The 19,248-nt window shown below is 41.5% G+C and overlaps 1 protein-coding gene across 1 annotated transcript in view; it reads right to left on the reverse strand.

Moving 5' to 3' along the window:
• SLC7A11 (solute carrier family 7 (anionic amino acid transporter light chain, xc- system), member 11) overlaps positions 1-18,618 on the reverse strand; it is a 59,556-nt gene extending 40,938 nt beyond the window's left edge. Inside the window, exons 1-5 of the mRNA XM_010152162.1 lie at positions 18,342-18,618; positions 15,310-15,436; positions 11,564-11,679; positions 3,951-4,076; positions 1,661-1,760 (exon numbers count right to left, since the gene is read on the reverse strand). Coding sequence (XP_010150464.1) covers positions 1,661-1,760; positions 3,951-4,076; positions 11,564-11,679; positions 15,310-15,436; positions 18,342-18,618 — 746 coding nt within the window. The remainder of the gene's footprint in view (positions 1-1,660; positions 1,761-3,950; positions 4,077-11,563; positions 11,680-15,309; positions 15,437-18,341) is intronic.
• Positions 18,619-19,248: the final 630 nt, after the last annotated feature.

Consider the following 19,248-nt stretch of genomic DNA (forward strand, 5'->3'; position numbering starts at 1 on the left):
TTTCTTTTATAAGCAGCAAATAAGGACCTTGAAATAAAAGTCAGAAGGTGTAAAAGAAAAACGGAGATTATTTTTATTGTAGGGGTTTGAAATGTTAGGTGGAAAATGGAAAGAAATAGGAAAGAAGCAACAAAATAGCAGTATTTTTGATGTAGCGTTTTACAGTAAACAAATTCTTCCATGGTGATGAAAGAGCTTTTAAAAGTGCCTTCATACAAAAACACAGAGTTAGGTTAATATTTTCAAAGTGAGAAACCATCTCATGTATGGATATGGGAGACAGAGGTGGCTATATGAGAGAAAGGGAAGAAGGTAGAGACTGTCTGCATAATGAGTTCAATTTCTTTGAGGCTTCAAAACGCCAGGCTCTTTTCTTGTATATCTATCACTGATAAAGGCTTTGGACTCTCTAGGGTTCCCCCTCACCTCCATTTTATACAAAAGTTCTGTTCAGTACTTCAGTGTGCATGCTTATAATGCTCCTGCAACCGGGGAGTTACAGACAGGCAGAGAACTCGAATGCTCATCCCATTGTCCCTCCGAATTAAATAAATAAACCCCTTATCTCTCAGCTCTCGCCTTTTATGCGAGGTAAAGAATTTATCTGCCTGTGAGGCTGTGGAAAGGAAGGGGAAGACCTGCAGACAAAACTATCTTAAAATAAGCCCACTCTGTGCATTGTAGTCTTCCCCCCCCCCGCCACGCAGTGCTCCTGCAAAAGCACATTGGCACTGCACAATGTGGAGCCCTCCCTACGCAGGAATAAATTGTAAGGCAGCTTCGAAGAGCGGCAGCGCCTTCCAAACCCACTGCTCTGTCCTTCGGTGGGGGAAAGGGATGGAACTTGAAAGAAAGTTCTGAGCAGGATACATGAAGGCAGAATCTCACGCCTTTGCTTACAGTCCATAGCACTTGACTTGTATGGAAGCCAGTTGTACTTCTTCTAAGTGAAGTCCAATTTTCTTGGAGCAAGAGGCATAAGAATCTATATTTTTACCTTGTTTTGTGGTCTATACAGATGTTACCATGGTTTGCTTCTTATTCTTCAAATACCGCTTTTATAAAGCAAAGGCTGAGGTCCACACAACTTTCTAACAGTTCATAAATTTGTTACACAAAAACACATTCTTACAGGTTTCAACAACTTACCAGCCCGAATAGGCATACATTCCTGAATAGAAAGCAAGGGGTAGTCCCAGAACACTGGCATCGTTCCCTGCAAAGGCATTTTTAAAGTGCTGTGTTTCAAATTTGTTTTCTATGTAATTATTGACTTGTTCAATAAAAATTAGAGCTTCATTACCCCTCTTATCAAAATACCTAATGAAAACTTAAGAACATTCCCTTCTTGTTGCCTTTATTTCTCATCTTAAGAACAGAAATAAAAGTCTGATTTTTTTTTAGTGTTCAGTGCATGTTTATCTACTGTACACCTGAGTAGAAAAAAAAACCAAACCAAACCCAAACTCCTTCCTCTGTAGAGCTGCTTGCAGAATAACTACAAAGCATGTGGAACAGTGGTGAGATCTAGACTCAATACACGATGCAGTTTGGCAAACGATATAGAACGTGCTATTCGTTTCTTCACATAGATGTGTCTCTGTTAGAGCATATTAGTGTTTGTTTTCAGGACACATTCTTACAGGTTTCAACAACTTACCAGCCCGAATAGGCATACATTCCTGAATAGAAAGCAAGGGGTAGTCCCAGAACACTGGCATCGTTCCCTGCAAAGGCATTTTTAAAGTGCTGTGTTTCTCCTGCAACATCAACAAAAATAATGTTGAAAAACAAGCTCTTTGGTCACCTACTACTTTAAAACAAATAAACATATCACACCATGTAACATTTAATCACTCAACAGCTTGCTGACTTCAAGTTCTGCCCTTGGCCTTAATTTCTGACCCAACCCTTGCAGCCGTAATCTGCCAGCAACTGTAGAAGATCTCATGGTGTCCCTAGTCATGCAATAGCAGAATTTGACCGATTCTTTTTTTTCAAAGCATTCTGAGCTTGATGACACTCCCTGCAATGTCATCTCCAGCAGCAACTTACATCAACATGAAAGAGCAGAATGAGCTCCGTAGTTTTTGCTGTGGAAAATTTCACTTGTTAAACATTGTAATCAGAAGGAACATTGCTAGCATTTCACTCATAAGCAACATTTTTAAGGTAACAAACCCAGTATCTTAAAACAACTCTACCACTAAAAAAATTAGTTACTCCCTACCACATTATAGTCGGTGCTGTATTAATATTACACTAAGTAAGAATTGCATATCTATAAGTGCAAACATGTAGGAGTTTTGTTATGCTCTTACTCCCTGACAAGGTGATCTATGCTTTCTAAGACCTCCATACAGTATCCCAAGTTTCCTGAGAAGCCATGATCATCCACAGAAAAGGAGCAGGAAGATGCAAAATTAATTCTAACTTAAATTAACAATGGGCCAGTTTTTGCTGAGCCCTCAGTCAAAATTCCCACAGAAGTGGAGGCTTTTTGGGTAAGGGAAGAGCTGTGGCCAGAAGAAGGTCCCAGTGGGGAATCAAGGACACTATCAGAGCTACTTAAGGGGAGCAAACCCCATCCAAACCTCGGTCTGGCCTGCTCCAAAGGTCTAGAAAAAATAGGCAGATGGGAACAGAGAGAAGTTTTGGGCATGAAATGAGGTGAGGGAAGAGGCACTGCAACTGCCAGAAAGGAAGTGAAAAACATGAAAACACAAATAGTGAATCAGCGGAGTGCTACACAGGAAAACTTTTATTTCAGTCTATTGCTAACCAGAGACCTGCCTCTCCCTGGGATACTGAGCTCACCACAGAGCGTAATGCTGTGCTGTTGACTCAGATGGGAGGCTTTGTGAAGCATCATAAAAGAGCAACCCCGGGGACAGAGCCAACAACTGTGACAATTTTTGTTTGAAAAAAAAACTCTACAAATTCATTAAAGAGTGCTCCCTGTCTTGACCCACTGCACTGAATGGCTCCTTGGGCTTTGTGTGGTTATTGTCATGAGCACGAGCTGGGGCTTGTCACCATCTCACACCCGCTCCTGATAGAGCAGTAGTGGAACAGCCTCTTCAGGTAGCTGAGCATGTGTCAGGGAAAAAGCATTTCTCTGCCAGCACGGCTTTACCCAAATGACTTCCAGAGAGCCAAGGAAAGACCTGCAGATGTCAATGCTGGGTGCTGCTGGGGAGAAGAGAGGTGTGTTTTCACACTCCTTGCTCATGCAACAACATTGATAAAGTCTGCAGAGTAATTCTGGCCCTCCAAACACTTCTGCTTTCCTTTGCTTTGTTTGGTTTAGCTCCAGACTATTGCCTTTAGCTGTATGCTTTAGTTTTTCACTTGGAAGAAGCAAAGCGTGTATGCAGCATGAGCATCCAGCATTTGCAGGCAGGAAGCCCATGAAAGCAACAGCTAACTGGTTTCTCTTGCCAGTACAGCGCCTTTGATGCCACAATATACATCACAAAAGTGGTAGAACAGCATTCATGATACTGTTACTTTCACCTATTCCCCAATTCTGAGCCCCCTCCACCAGTACTGAACAGGACTAGGCAGTAGCCCAGTTAAAGGACATATATTCTGCCTGGACTAGGCATATGCTTTCGGGAGGGGTATGCCCTTCCCTCACTAAAACCCATCCTGACCCTTTCACAAAGTTCACGCTAAAAGCAAATTACAGAGAAGAGTGATCCTGTTGCTTATTTGAAAATCACATCTGATCTGAATAGACTCATTGGCATGCTGAAGGAAATACCAGTTCATCCCAGTGTAGTTCCACTTCTAATCAATTACATGACAGTACAGAGCTTCAGCTAAACAAGCACAGACTAATTAAGAGATTTTGCTGCTATAAGCATTATTTGGCGGAGGCAGGTGGGGAAAGACTGGGGAGGGTAAAGATAAAAGCACTTTAAAAGCATTTACTTTTCATTTCATACCTTTAATTAGCTGGATAACTCCAGGGACTATAATTATCAGAATTGCTACAAGCTTGCAAAAGGTAAGGAAAATCTGAATGCGGGCACTCCAACTGACACTCGTGCTATTCAGGACCATCACCAGCGCTGCAAGGGGAAAAAGAAAAGTCAGAAAGAAATACTCGTGCCACTGAAATTACCACAAAATTCTCTTCCAGTGGAGAGACCACACACAATAGATCCTGATGCATTAAAGGAAATACACCCCGACAACCTTCTGCAGCCGCTGCCCTCCCACCTCTCATATTCCCCTTCCAGATGCTGCACGAAACGCTTGAGCTGAGCCCCTCTGTCTGACCCACAGAATGGCCCATCCATCTCTCCGTTCCCTGCCTGTTCTTTACACCAAATTATGGCTTCATTTACCCAGAATCATTAGCTGTTGGTAGACAATGGACTGCCAGGATGAAAGAAATTAATTGCCCAACCCTTGTCACTCCAGATTTCTGTATCAGCGCTGGTTTGAGACTTGCGTTTTCAGAAAACAATAACAGTGAATAATCATATTAAACTTTCTCACTCCCATTTAGGCCTCAGCATAAATTTGTCACTCACAACCTTATTTACCCCCACGTCTCTTTTTCCACCCTTTCTCCTCCCTTATTGCTGTACCACCAAAGGTACAGAAGGGCCGGAGCACAGGTAACGTGCCCATCCTTGCTGGGAATTGTTGAAGAAACAGAGACCTTTTACTTCTTGAAAACAAAGCCCAGGCCTGCGCCTCACCAACACATAGCAAGGTAAGGGAGAAGTGCTTCTATGCCCTGCCTGCCTGGCTCACATCTCCTGCTGGGTCAGGAAGAGTATCTCCTGATGCACTGTCTGACACAAGGAGGGTATGTCTTACCATTTGAGGGTCAGTTATTCTAGCTTGTTTAAACAGTTTAGATATTAAAAAAAAAAAACCTCACACCATAAAGAACATAAAAGGGAACTCATTTCACTAGATAAAATGTCCCTTTCCCCCTGCTGCAGGGAAAGGTGAACATAGTCAAACAAGCCTGCTCACTCATCTTCTCTATCTTGCCATTGTATGGAGCTAATCAATTAGCTCCTCATCACAGTCCTCCCACACTTCCAACTCTCTCAAGAGCACAAGTTTGTCTGTATCATCAGCCATATCACACATCTCCTGACACATAAAACACAAGTTGCTATCTCCCGCCAGAGTCTGGGAGCCAGTTTGTATGGGCTAGCATTGTAAATCTGGCACACTACAAGCTTTCTGGCAGCAAAACCCACTGATTTATCCCAAGTCTGTTCTAGAGATCCTGGTAAGGCCAAAACATATAACATAAATAATTCTTCTTAGCTTAGACAAAAAATAGTTCTGGTTTAATGGAAAATTCCATCTAATTTGGATTCCAATGTATTTTTTAGATATTGTTAATAAAATAAAATTTCAGGGGGAAAGGGGTGGGGAGGAAGTATTTTCTGGAGTTTTTATTTGGGAAATAGAGGGCCCCACTCTCAAATAAACAATTCACCAAAGTCAGCATAATCTCACAACATCACTTAATGTGAATTTTTCACCAAAATAAGATCAAAAAGATCAAAGTATTTTTCCAATTCTGTAGCTTACTATATTTCAGAACTGAGGTGTTCTTTTCTAAGTCATAAATAAATCCTGTGGAATTCTAAAAAGTATGACTTCTTTTGTTTTGGTTTGGGGTTTTTTTGTTGCTTTATTAGTTCCATGTATACCTACACTTGAGAGGAAACAGAAAATCCCAGGACCCCCATTCATTACCCTATTGTCCTAATACTACCCTGAGATATCTTCACTTATTTGAACACTGAAAGATCCCTTTAGCTTGCTGCTGAATATCAGTGCTGATTGAGGCTCCCCCTCTTTTCCTAGGCCTCAATTACCAGTAAGTTTAATAACTGTCATTTAAGCAAAATATATTTAAACTATTCACTTGACCAACAGTGTTTAAGTTATAAAGAAAATCCCGTGCCATAAACAAACACTGCCTTATTTAAAATTTCCTAGAGAGTTCAGGATATTGTACTTTTCTTTCCCAGAAGAATCCCAAGCAGGGATGAGACCACAAGAAAACATCAAGGAAGAGTTTAACGTGTACAAAAGTATCTGCAATTTGACATCCAGCTTATTCAGAGTTCGAGCTGACTGCAGCAATTGTTCTGTCACCTTACACAGGTCAGAATAGGTAATGTGAGCATCCTCTCTGCAGAGAGCCCTCCTCAAGGTTTTACAACACATCAGTTTTACTTTCCAGCTACACACGAGAATGTCACTGGATAGCAAACTATTACAAACACTACTGTCAGCTCACATGGAAACTCATAACCCTCCTTACTGGCCAGCCACACACATCACAAGCCACAAATCTGTATAAGGGCTACACTGACTTGAAAGTAAAGAATGCAGTTGTATTCTCATGTTGACACCTTCTCCATCCCCAAGTGTGAGTGCAAGCCAGCGAAGTGTTTCATCTGAGGATTTCTAATCAAATAGGAAAAGCAAAGCAGGCACTGCAAGCACCTCCATTTAATTGGGAAGCTGAAGGGACACTACACCTGCAGTCAGTCCAGTGCATGTGCAACCAGCTTTGATGGTCCTGTCTAAGAGTAAGCCCCTTGAGGAGTTGGATGACTGCACAAACGTAGTAGGTCAGATTGCAGGGCTGAGACTTAAGTTCTTAGATTTGCGACCACTTTGGTACCTTCTGGAATTTCATTTTATTGGACATAAAAGGCTAAAAGATTTTACAGCCTTCTTCAGATACAAGCCTTAGCAGTTGTGTGTGCATAACAAACAGGGATGTGGGGCTTGCACTGCTATCCAGTATCAGCACCATAGTGGTTGTGTTAGCAACTGGGTTGTGAAACGCAACAGGGAAGACTCATGAAAAAAGCTGCTAAAGAACAGGAAAAGAAGAGAACAATTGTGCCAAGATTCAAGAAAGAAATCATATCTTGGGACTATGGTCATTATTCAATAACTCTCTTCTATGAATAGGGTTTTCTGGAGATACTTCAAGAAACTGATTGAAGACACTTTGATACAGGATCACAGCAAAGATCAGAAGGACGCAGCAACTCCCCAGACAAAAGGACAGTGAAAGAAGGACTCATCTCTAACTTTGCTAACTATAAGTCAGACACGTAGTGTGGCTGCATCCTCAACGAAGAGACAGTTACCTCCAGAAGATGAATAACACTCCTTTCAGATGCCTGCCTCAGATGAGATTACTTGCCTTCAGGAAGCGTCTCTCTCCCTCTTTCTCCACTAACTCTTTGGGGAGCATAGGCAATTAACTTAAACACTTAACTAAAAGCAAGATGAATCCTAACAAAGGAGAGAGCATGGAGGGAGAACAAAATGGGGTTCATGAACAATCAAACACAATGGTAACACCGATCTTGTTGCTTTTCACGTTCTCTTTTCTTCACACAGCCACAGCTACAGGTGGATAACAAAATCTGATGGGAGAAGCAGCAGTAAGCATTACATCCTGTCCTACTTTTCAAGAATACATATACCATTGCCTCAGCAGAAAACCAAGAAAACTGCCCTCCACTAACTTGTCAGGCTTTTAGGGTCAAGGCATTCACACAAAGCAAAAAATACCCTCAATTTGCAGATCCTAATGCGTCAATTAAAACGAAGTCACAGGAGGCACAGAAGCACCCATCAGAGCAGCTTTTGCTGTTCCTGCAAGCCAAGAAATGTCTTAATTTAAATTGCTTGTCTAAAAACTGTCAGCAGGAGAGAGCAACATCCATAACATCTTCTGTAATGGAAAAAAAAGCAGCTGCCTATAGACTCATCTACACACCAAATTTATGCCAATACACCTTTGGGCTGAAGTTTTTGCCAGCACGCACTGATCGATCTGTAAAGCTGACCTCAGTTTTCAAGCATAATATTGCCTCTAACAGCCATAATTTAGGGTATTTGAGATGTTTTGGCAGACCTCCAGAAAAAGGGGGAAATTATACATTATTGCAGCTTAAAATGTCCCAAATTTGCATGAATGAGTGTAAAAATTTTGAAAACATGTGCAAGTTGGTAACCTGCTTTCAGTCTCACAGGTTTTAATCGCTGAAACCCATTTACCTGCTTTCTGATACACAGGCCAAGTGAAAAGATTAAAACAGGCTCAGTTAAGATTGCATATCTATTCAGGTTACATACTGATATCACGGTTCAGTACCTTTGCACACTATAATTTATCCCTTCCTGTTACAAATACATTTAAGCTTACCATGAGGAGAAGAATTAAAAGATACAAATAAAGCAATATATGAATATAGTGGTTTTTTTTTTTTTTGCACTGTCTATCACAATGTTTTGCAATGGTGATAGGATGTTTCTTTATTGGAAGAGACAACAAATAAGGAGTACACCAGATTTCACTCAGATAAACATAAACTTTTAAAGGTTTTTCTCCTAAAACAACAGTGTTCAACATCAGAACAAAGTAAAATGGCATCCCTTCTCCTTTGTGTCCTGGGGCTGTTGTGTCCAAGTCAAGCAAAGCTGGGCATTTAGAAGGCCTTGGCTCCTGCTGGCATTTTCTTCAGCTTCCCTGTGCCCCTACTGGGGCACATACTCTACCTGGCATATCTTTTGAGATGTCTGCTCTTCACTCAGATCCAGTTAAATTCCCTGAATTTAGGGAAAGTTTATGGTAGACTGGCAGACAGAGATATGCACTATCCAATATTTGCCTAGGTTTTTCTCCTTAGAGATTCACCTGAGAAATACTGAGCAAATTAAAGTGATTTCTAAGCTTGAAAAGAACAGGCGGCCTTCCACACAAGCACCCTTCTCTCTATCAAGCCATTGAAACATTTACACATTTGGTTAGTTGTTTATTAAAAAATAAAAAAGAAAACACTATAATGTGGAACAGAAAACTTGCTTCTACAGATTGTTCAAAATTGCTTAGAACATATATGAATTTTTAAGGGAATTTTGTGCTCAGCACATGCTTTTTTTCCTATAAATAATAAACCATGAATGAGGGTTTTTCTAAAGGTCACCATCTCCAGTAGTTCCATTTTAGCTCTCATCTAATCTACATCATCTATTCAGCACCATCATTCTTTTTTCAGCACTGAAGCAGAGGTGGAATGGTGGGGAGCAGAAAGGGCTGTAGCCCCTCTACAAGAAGTACTTGTTTGCATCTTGTAGAGGAGCAACAGCGTTTGCCACTCCTCACCATAATCCTGGTTGTACCAATCTCAGGCAACCTTTTAATTATAGGCTTAAATTGCAGAAAAGAAGGTTTAGGTGTGGGAAGAAAAAAAAAATAAAAAAGAGGAAAGCTTTCTTGTGACAAAGATAGAAACAGCTGGGCTACAATATTAGGTGAGGCTTTAACAACTCCCTTACTGGGTGTTTTAACAGCAGTTTAGACAACTGTGAAAGTGTTTAGATACACTGATTGTGTTTGGGGCAGGGAATCACCTGCAGATTTTTCAAAACCTCTTATCATACTAGAAAGGGTAGGAAGAAGTGACAAGGTAAAACCACAGAACAACAAAGTCTCATCCAAAGACAGAGTTTAATGGTGCTTCCCACCACCTTTCCCCCCAACAAAAGACAGACATATACACAGGGAGCACTCTCTCATCAGGCACAGAAGGGAGAAGGGACCAGGAGCAGATAAGACGACAAAAGGCACATCAATACACTTTCTGATTAACTTAAAATTTTCAGTGGAAGTAAACACTACCTTTGGCACCATTAAATCAGATTAAGAGATCTTCAGGGCTCCCACGTGTCTGACCAGACAAACATCATCTAAACCTTACCTATCACTCTGCTTACATGTACAATACAAAACATTCATAACAATTACTACCACAGCAGCTAATTTTTACTATACAAGAATAATAGTCATACACTCTGGAATCCCTGAGCTTAAGTGTAGCATATGAACAAAAATTACTACAACTGAAATTCCACAGCAGAGCATACTGAAAAGAATAAAGATAAAGCCTCATTATGACATGTCACTGTTTTCCTCAGCATTGTCCCATTCACCATTACAAACTTTCTACAAGAATCCCCTCTTTCGATGAAACGAGGGCTCATCCTACCTGCTCGCTACAGACCCGTGCTCACCATAGGAGCACTCTGCTGTGAACTACTCTCTCCCTTTAGGCTGTAATTATTTCAACATAACTCCACCCCCCACAATACTACTCCTTTGTTTAATTGCTTTGAAAAGCCCTGGCTTCTCACACAGATTTTCAATTAAATTAAAAGCAATAAAAACCTACTTCAAATTGTTCACTTATTGTGCTCGAATCACATGCACTTAATAAAATGCTTTGATGGAGTCCTCACTTAACATTCCTTCTGTCTCAGTGACCTTGAAGTTACTGAACATCTGTTTCACCCTTATCTTGCACTGAAACATTTTAGACAGATGCAGCTATAAAAAGTCATTGACCTCAAAATTCAAGCCCTTAATTCAATTATTCCTATGAAACCTGTAGTTTGTGCATAATTAAGTTAGAGAGAAATGTGGTTACGTACTGATTTTTTTTAACACCCCTGGCAGAAGGGAACTCTTACGAAGCGGGCTCCTACAAAAAGCCACAGTAACTCGCAGACTGGAAATCTCAATGTCGATTGAACTCCCTACCACAAAGAAAGAAAAAGTCATCTGAACCTAGTATTGTGCAAAACTGAAAGGGTCTCCTGTGTGCCTTTGATCATTTTGCATGTTTTAATTCCTTTTTCCAGGCCTTTTGTTTCTGATATGTGCACTGACCAAACTGAAAGGAACAATCTGTTAGTAATTACTCAGGTCTGCTTGCACCCTCCTCCCAGTACAGCTGGATGTGAATGTGTGGGCATGTGTCCCTCACCAGCCCAGATACTCAGTAAAGCTTTTTGTCTCAGGGTAGCCTCCCTCCATCCACTGGAAATTGTCGGTTCTCTGTAGCCCTAAACAGTCTTTTTTACATTAATTGCAAAGTTAGCATGAGTAGGACAAGCTGCTGGCAACATGCATCGTCACTAAGCTGTACACCCTGCTCCCAAAGTTATCAGCTGGGTTCCTGCTTCCTGAACCACAAGCGCCTCAGTAAATTTTATTGCTATGAAGGACAGAGGGACTAGAGAGGATGATCTCATGTTGCCTGTGCTCCACTCAAGAGAACTACATTTCTTCATGGCATCATACTTGGCACTCAACTGCCTCCTAAAACAGAAGTAGAGCAAAGCGTTTAAAATCAGGTAATCATTCTTCCATATCTCTGGCACAGGCTCACCATTTCTTAGGGACTGAAATTGCTTCCACAAAAGCAATGAGAGTTCTGCCATTAATTCAAGTGGTAACAGAATCACCTTTGGCCATAGATTTTCCCTGCCATTAATAAAGTATGCTCTTCTTTTTACTACTGCATATGTTCACAAACACACATACCCAGGTAAAAAGCACACTGATGCCCTTGGCAATGAATGTACAGTCATTTTGTAATGATTCACATCAAACAAGTACCTGCTCAGTGGGTGATTACTTCCCCCTCCCCCCACAATTTACATCATCTTTAACCTTCCCTGAAACCTAAAATTGGATACTTACTGATGCCAACAGCTGTAATAAGTTTAACTGCAAGTTCTGGGATTTCACACTGCATAAAGAAAGGTTCCAAAATGTAACGTCCAAACGCCAACGATATCACTGCTGTGGCAGCAGGGCTAGAGTAAAAACAACAAAATCACAGAATTAATCTCCAATAGTACATAGATTATATTCTTGTTGGATCATGCTGTAATTTTTGTGCCTGCTTGTAACTATGCTTCCATGTACCATGATTTCTGAATGCAGCAGGAAACCACGAGCACTTTAGCTTTGCTCGCAAGTTCTGATCTCGACAGCAACACTTCTTACCAGGATCACTATTACAGCATCCACGTTGTGAAGCAGCCGTAAACAGAAAGGAAAGGTATTAACAGAAGTCTTCATTCACTCACTTGGAGTGAACGTGGCCAGAATCAGATTACAAGGGCAAAACCCTGAGTAAAAGTCATTGGGGGCTGAATTTTAGTGGCCAGGTATATCTCACCCCTCAAATACACAAGCAAGTTAATTTCCATCAGGTTGAGAATGCTGCTTTACTAAGTATCCAAAACCTACCCATCTGTTAAAAATAAAATCTGAGACAATGCAAAAAAATGAAAATGAGATTTCCTAAAATGCAAACAGAACTTGTTCCATTTATCGATGAACAACTTTCTAGCTCTGCGAGAGCAAAAATCCTCAAAGTACAGAAAACACCTACCACAAAGCAGAGAAGTGTGAAGAAAGGCAGGCATGCAGTTGTTGCATTTACAAATGTCAAATACTAATTCATCCATCCTTTCTCTCTGAGACAAGCTAAACTTTTGCCAGAGGCCTTTGAACTGATACACATTAACAGCAAATTACTCTCTGCATTACATCAGACAGTCTGCACGTTACCGTTCCAGTGATGTGTTCACGGTTGCTTTGGGAGGACACTTTCACCCTTCTCTAGGGCAGCTGGTGGCATCTGTGCTTCAGCACACACTCACACACAATAAGGACAAAAGGGCATATGATTCTGCCTTGAAGGATTTTTGAGTTAAACAAGAGCCCATGCAAATTGCTTGTGAAAAAAACCTACAGTATGTAATAAAATAATGCCTCACCTTACGGAGTTTTAATTAAAATATAGTTGCTAAAACACTATAGAAAAAGTGTGAGAAATTTTCAGAGAAGTTATTATTCTCCATCAAAAGATAAAGGAATTTTCCACAAGAGTGTTTTGTGCCCTTGAAACAAAACTCACTTTCTTGGCATTATGACTCAAACAAAATGTCACACGTTGCGTTGGACCAAACTGCAGAGCAGCAAAAGAACAGAAATATCTCCCTCGGAAAGTTTCTGCACGGACAAGCAAGGGCTGCAGCTTGTGTCCCCCACGCACGAGGAATGTTCCTTTCATGGGCCAACAATTGGCTTTGCAGATTTTGCCTTCACTCAGGGCCCGAACGTCGACTGCACTGGATTTACAGACATTGACTGACTTCATCCCAGTGCAATATTTCTAATTTACACCAGATCATCTTGTAGTCAATTCATTTTGACTGCAATCCTAAAGGCAGACTGGCAGTCCCACGAGCAGCTCTGTGCTCAGGAGCAGAGGGAAAGCACATGGCAGCTTTCACTGAAGGGAAGGAGCACAAAAGCCAGTGGGAAAGGAGCAGGTAGTGCCCCAGCACATACCACAGTGGAGTGAGTCACTGGCTTGGCACCGCGTTCTCGCTCAACCCATGTTTATCAACCGCCGTGATTAATCACTGTATAGGCAATGTGTTCACACAGACATCTTCACTTGTTTGAAAACAAAACAAACCGAAACAAAAGGGTATGTAATATACCACAACCTGACTTCGGGGAAGAAAAATATTCCTACCTGTACTGGGTGAGGAACAGCACAGTTTAAGGCCCATGTAAAGAGAAGGTTGTGCAGGCACAGTTTAATCAGTATATGGGCAGAATTTAAGTCTGTCCTAGACTGCAAAATAGTGGCTGAAAACATATACAAGAACAGGAAATGTTTATTTTGGTTGTGGCTGCTCCTCAAGCCTGTGGGTGTGAAAATCCAGCAATCTTTCAGAGGAAAAAAAATGGCTTAGTTGACAAGTGTGTGTGCAACTTTATCTCCTGAGGAAAACCTAGATACATATTAGGTTTCAACTTCTTTTATAGCAGCAGCCAATTAGTTTACCGATGCAGGAGTCAGATATAAAACTCTACACGGAGTTTCGGCAGCGCTGCTCTGATCGTCACAAGTTATAACAAGTACGCCTCCCTTGCAGCCTCTCAGATTTGATGATTAAAGAATCCACTGATGTTCATTCCCATGCAAGGTGATTATTTTCTGGGTGTGGGGCAGAGCACAATGACTAAGAGTGTCATGACACTCCTTGGACACTGTCATATGTAAAAATAATGATTTTGCAAGGAGAGGAATTTATGAAGCCTGGTTCTTATGGGTATTAGTGCCAAGGTTAATAAGGTCCCCCTGCCCAGTAAGGTGCAGGTTAAGAGAGGGATTTCTAACACTCATCTCTTTCATTGCTTCTGTGATGTGCAACAGTATAACTACGTTCACAACACTGTGCTTCTCACAGTGGAAACATAGGTCTGCTTTCTCTGTCTGGTTTCCTTTTTGGCAAAAAGTTAGTACAGTTATGACATCTTCTCTTTCATCACTTTTGATGGGAATTATACAGTTAATTCAAATGTTAGGTGTGGGTGGGGAGGATGTAAGGGACCATCTGACATACACAATGATTTCCCCCGGAAACAAGATAAGGATTTATGGATTCATAATGACTCGGCACTGTCAGTGCCTTTAAACTCAACAGTCTATGCTAGAACTTGTCAATATTATGTAAACATTGTTGTGATTTGCTATGAGGCTTGGACTTTTGTGACTAATTTGCTGATTGTGGAAGAGAGGGGAAAGGAGTGCTAGCTAGCCTAAGGCAGGAATGGAGCATTCCTGAAGTCATTTTTCATGATTGAGTTGCCCTGTTCTACATGTAACAAGCTCTCCAGCCTCAGCAATGCTGGAAAAAAAAAGTGCCACATTTGAGTTTGATACAAAAAAGCATTTACATTATGAAAATGCATTTGATATGATTCAATGATTTGGCATCTTCATGTTGTAATCCACCTGTACTACGTCAAGGGCTGCATGAGCCATAGGCTTATGTACTAAAACAATACTTTGGACATTTTCATAGTGACCAAGAGTTAAGTTCTCCAACACGCTACAAAAAAAAAAAAAAAAAAGGGTGTGGGGAGTGGAACACATGAATTGACATATAAAGAATACATGATGCCCCAAAATCTGAAAGTTGCTGGGCAATAACTTCACCAGGAGTTCTTCCTGCATCCACAGCAACCGTTCCACAAGCTAGTGCCAAGACTGAGAAAATGTAAAGGTGTCTTCCCTCTTCTACTACACTATACATAGGCATGTGTATTAACATGATTAGTGACATTAATGGATACAGTAAGCGTAGCAAAATTAAAGCAAGTAGCTGAATTTGTGTGGTGGGTAGTTTTCTTCGTATCATTTTCCCCACCATATGTGTACATGCGTCATCCTGAATGTTTCAATGCTGACAAGCAAAACAGCATTGTTAAATTCTCTGAAGCAACCATACTAAAAGATCACAGCTCATTGATCCATATACATTTGATTTGTTTTGGCCACTGTTCATTGGAGATTTTTTTTTTTAATGACTGAAAATGTATTGCCACCAGAAACAAAACAAAGAAAAGACACTTACCGAATGATGAGTAATTCAACCCAGACTCTCACAAAAGCAGGTAATGGGCCAAAGGCCTCCAGGATATAGGTGTAGTGACCACCAGATTTCTTAATGCATGTTCCTAGTTCAGCATAGCAGAGGGCACCTGTGAGAATTAAACTGTGGCATCACTAGAGATATCCATAAATACCTTTCAAAATATTTAAGTGCTAAAGAATGGAACTGTCATGTTATCACAACTATTTTTGATATACTTTAATCCCTTTTTTCCAGCAATTTTGTAAGTTTCAGTTTATTCTGCCAGACTTGTAGTTAACCAAACCGTACATATATCTGGTTACATTTACGTGCAAAGCCACTAAACAAACTATTAGATATCAGCGTGTTTCATTCTTCACCTGTATCTGATGAAGAGGGACGACTAAACACTGTCACACCAGTTACCCCGGCTCCCCGACAGCCTGACTTCACTGCTAAGTGAAAGCCTTCTGACACATTTGCTTGTTATGAAATGATGATCCGCTCCTTTCAGTCTTAAAGATGCCTGGCTCAGCATCTGAACAAAAGCCTGAAAACTGTATTACCTCCCCTCAGCCATGGGTGAAGCTATCGACTGGCCAAAATTTGGAAGCAGGAAATGTAGATTAAGAATTCTCCTCAATAGTACTCCCACCATCTTGTATACAAAATTCAGGGAATGGCTTAGCCCTGGCTTTTCAACATTGGTGCAATGAAAGCTCAGTTCATTTCTGCATTGCCTTAAATAGAGACCACTTCACTTTTCATAGCAGGGGGCTCATTTCATCCTTTGGCGCATTTACACTGCCTAAAATAAAACCCAAATCATCATGACATTGCTGCATTAGTTCATGTAGAAGTGGTTCAGGCCCCTTTGGAGCACGTGTCATTCCCAGCAATTAGCAGCTCTCAGAGAGGTACCAAAGCTGCTGCTGGCACAACGCGCAGCCTCTGCCATTATGGAGCAGGCAATGGCACACTGCAGCTATGAGGACCTGCACGAAGCCTTCTTCACCCATGCACCGTCTGCTACTCTCATTTAATGAGCCATCACCCAGTCACAAAGCAGTGGATTCTCAGCTCCACAGGAGGACCGCATCAGTAAAGGTGTACCACGTCCGATAAATGGAGGCAGTCCTTTTGGGAGAATTGTGGAAGCCAGAGGAAAACAGTAATAAAGTCTGTAAACACCACATCATGTAGAGTTCAGATCAGTGGTATCTATGAACTCCTTTTGGCTCTGTTTCCTGCATACTTTTATGCTGCAGCACTTCAAGATGAAAATACAGTTGTCAAAACCACATAACATGTACAAGCCCATTGAAGATGGACCATATTGCAACGAATTCCATCCTTGTTCATTTGCTGTTTGGGGCTTTGCAAATATGTGGCAGCTTTTATCTTCTACTCTTCAGCTTAACTGCAAATGTACTTAAACGAATTCTTACAGCCACATTAAAAAAAAAAAAAAGTTATTGATGGTTTTTCCCTTGCCTGTCTCTTCTGTTGAGGTTCAGGATGAAATGAAATTGTGTTTTGATATGTTAGACGCACAGTCTCAGCAAGACCTTGTGATCTTTGCATGTTATTTTACTATAATTAAGTCATGCAGGGAGTAAAATCACCCACGGCATAAAGTATATGAAAAAATAACTGTAACAGGTCCTCTCAGAGAAGGAGATAATATCTTTTGCTGGGCCAAATTACACACTTCTTCATATCTTGAGATCTGGAAAATGACCTGGAAAATCCATCTGATAAGAGAGATATTTTATTTTGTACAGTCCTTACTTCACAGCCAGGAAATTACTACTATTAACGTTAAGGCCAAAAATGCAATGCATAACCAAATTCTGTTTTGACTAAATCTAAGGACCAAGGTCTTCTGACAAGGTTACGAATCATATCTGAGGTCTTTCTTTTTAGGGGAATTTTGATTACAGGCAGGAACTTCCACATTTGTGCAACAGATGATGCTGCACACTGTACCAATACATTTAACATTTGACCAAAACGAGTCCTCGCGTGCAGTGTCTGTTTGGCCTGTAAACATTCCCCGTTTCTTCTAAGCTCAGAGCCAATTTACACAGGCTGGCATTTGCATGTTCCACCTATTAAGCAGACACATGTTAGTCCGTGTTTGTCTTCCTTACCTCCTGCCAGAAAACAAGTTGTTTCTGTTTTAAATAAAGCCAATATTCATGTTAGCTCTTCAGCTTCTTTGAGATTAACTCATTAAGTAGGTCAATGGACCCTGTGTCCCGCAGCAGCCAGGGTGGGGTTTTCCACTCTGAATGGGGGCTTTGTGTACAGAACAAATAAACTCGCATTCTTCAGAATTTAATGCTCCTCAAAAATACACAGAATTAGTAAAAACTGTCACGATAGGCAGGACAAAAATAAAACTCACATCACAGATTAGTTTCCATCGCACTTTTTTTTGCAGCGTGATCTTTCAAAGCCACATCGTGAAGGAGGAATCAAGTGAAGAGCAGTAACACAAGACTGGGAAGAGGGGTTATTAGCGTTATTATTTTACTCCCTTTTTTCATGCCAATACAGCTTACATCCAGTGGGAATTATTCCGCTCAGACCTTTCTCTAGCCTCAAGGGAACCAAGTCGAGCTGTCTAAACACTGCGCCGGTGTTTGGAGCGGAGTGACCTGCATCCGCAGCTGCTGGGGGCCTTTCAAGCAAACCATAAAACTACCTCTTACAGGCAGAAGAAAAACATTATGCATGCAGCACATTGTATGGCATAAAATGGACTTTTAGTTTTCCTGTTCCTTTAGAGACCCATAAGAAACAATAATTTATGCTTGCAGTTTTTACCGACCAGGCACCAGGGGGGACAGGGGATGCATACCTCTGCACCCTCCACGGAACCTATCATGCAGCAAAACCCCTCTGTAGCCCTATTGGTCCTCAAGCTCCACACTGTGCCTTGCTATCCAATGGAAAAATTGGACAAATAATAGTATTAATCCACCAGCCGCCCCTCTGGACCAATTAGAAACTTTTAAGGGACTTACCGAAGAGCGAGAGGATACCACACACTGTCCAGACAGTCAAGGACATGCCCACGCTGCCCGTGTTCTTCAGGATGCCTTTGGGAGAGATGAAGATGCCAGCTCCAATGATAGTGCCAATTATGATGGATATCCCTCTCAGAAGCGTCACTTTCTTCTTCAGCACAACTTTGCCCCCCTGGGCTGGCTGTCCTCCGTCCACAGAGGGCAACCTGCCATTAGCTTGCCCCTGCAAGTAGCTGCCATTAGAGACGGTGGTTACAGCAGCTTTCCTCAACATGCTACAGTGCCACCAGCACTCCCACGGCACGCACAGGCGAAAAAGTTTGCAGCAGGAACTCAAGGGTTTTTTAGTTTGGGTTTTTTTTTTTTTCCCCTCTCTGTGTAGGCAGTTACTGAGCGTCTTCCTCTGCCCTCTCTTATCTTTCCAGCCGCTCTTACGCCCAGGTAGCAAGCTCCTGAAGTGTGTTTGAGCCTTCACTGCGATCTGAGCACTGCTCAGGAACACCTGCGCTTTCACACTGCGAGCTGGTACTGCCCTATCATTGGAAACCAGCTCAGCTTCCGCGTGGACTTGTATTTAAGCTCTTGTCATACCAAGTTACTCCAGCTGAATGATGATGCAAATTCTCCAGGTTTGCATCAGCCATTTGAGAAACCTCTGGCATTACTCAGCATTTCTCTTTTCTTTTTTTTTCTTTTCCCTTTTTTCTTTTTAAACGGTAGGGGCATGTTGCACAACTGACCTGAGGGAGTGTGGTGGGAAGAACAAAGCACTTGCAAGCAAACCCAGCCAATCAAGCTAAGCACATCACCCTCGACACCCCGAGACACGCTCCCAAATATTTTTAAAGCAACTCGGAGCCAAAAACAAAAGCCTACCTAAACACAAAGCTCGTCAGAGCACAAG

This window comes from Eurypyga helias, unplaced genomic scaffold (genome assembly GCF_000690775.1).
Source record: "Eurypyga helias isolate BGI_N326 unplaced genomic scaffold, ASM69077v1 scaffold4335, whole genome shotgun sequence".
Classification (NCBI taxonomy): Eukaryota; Metazoa; Chordata; class Aves; order Eurypygiformes; family Eurypygidae; genus Eurypyga; species Eurypyga helias.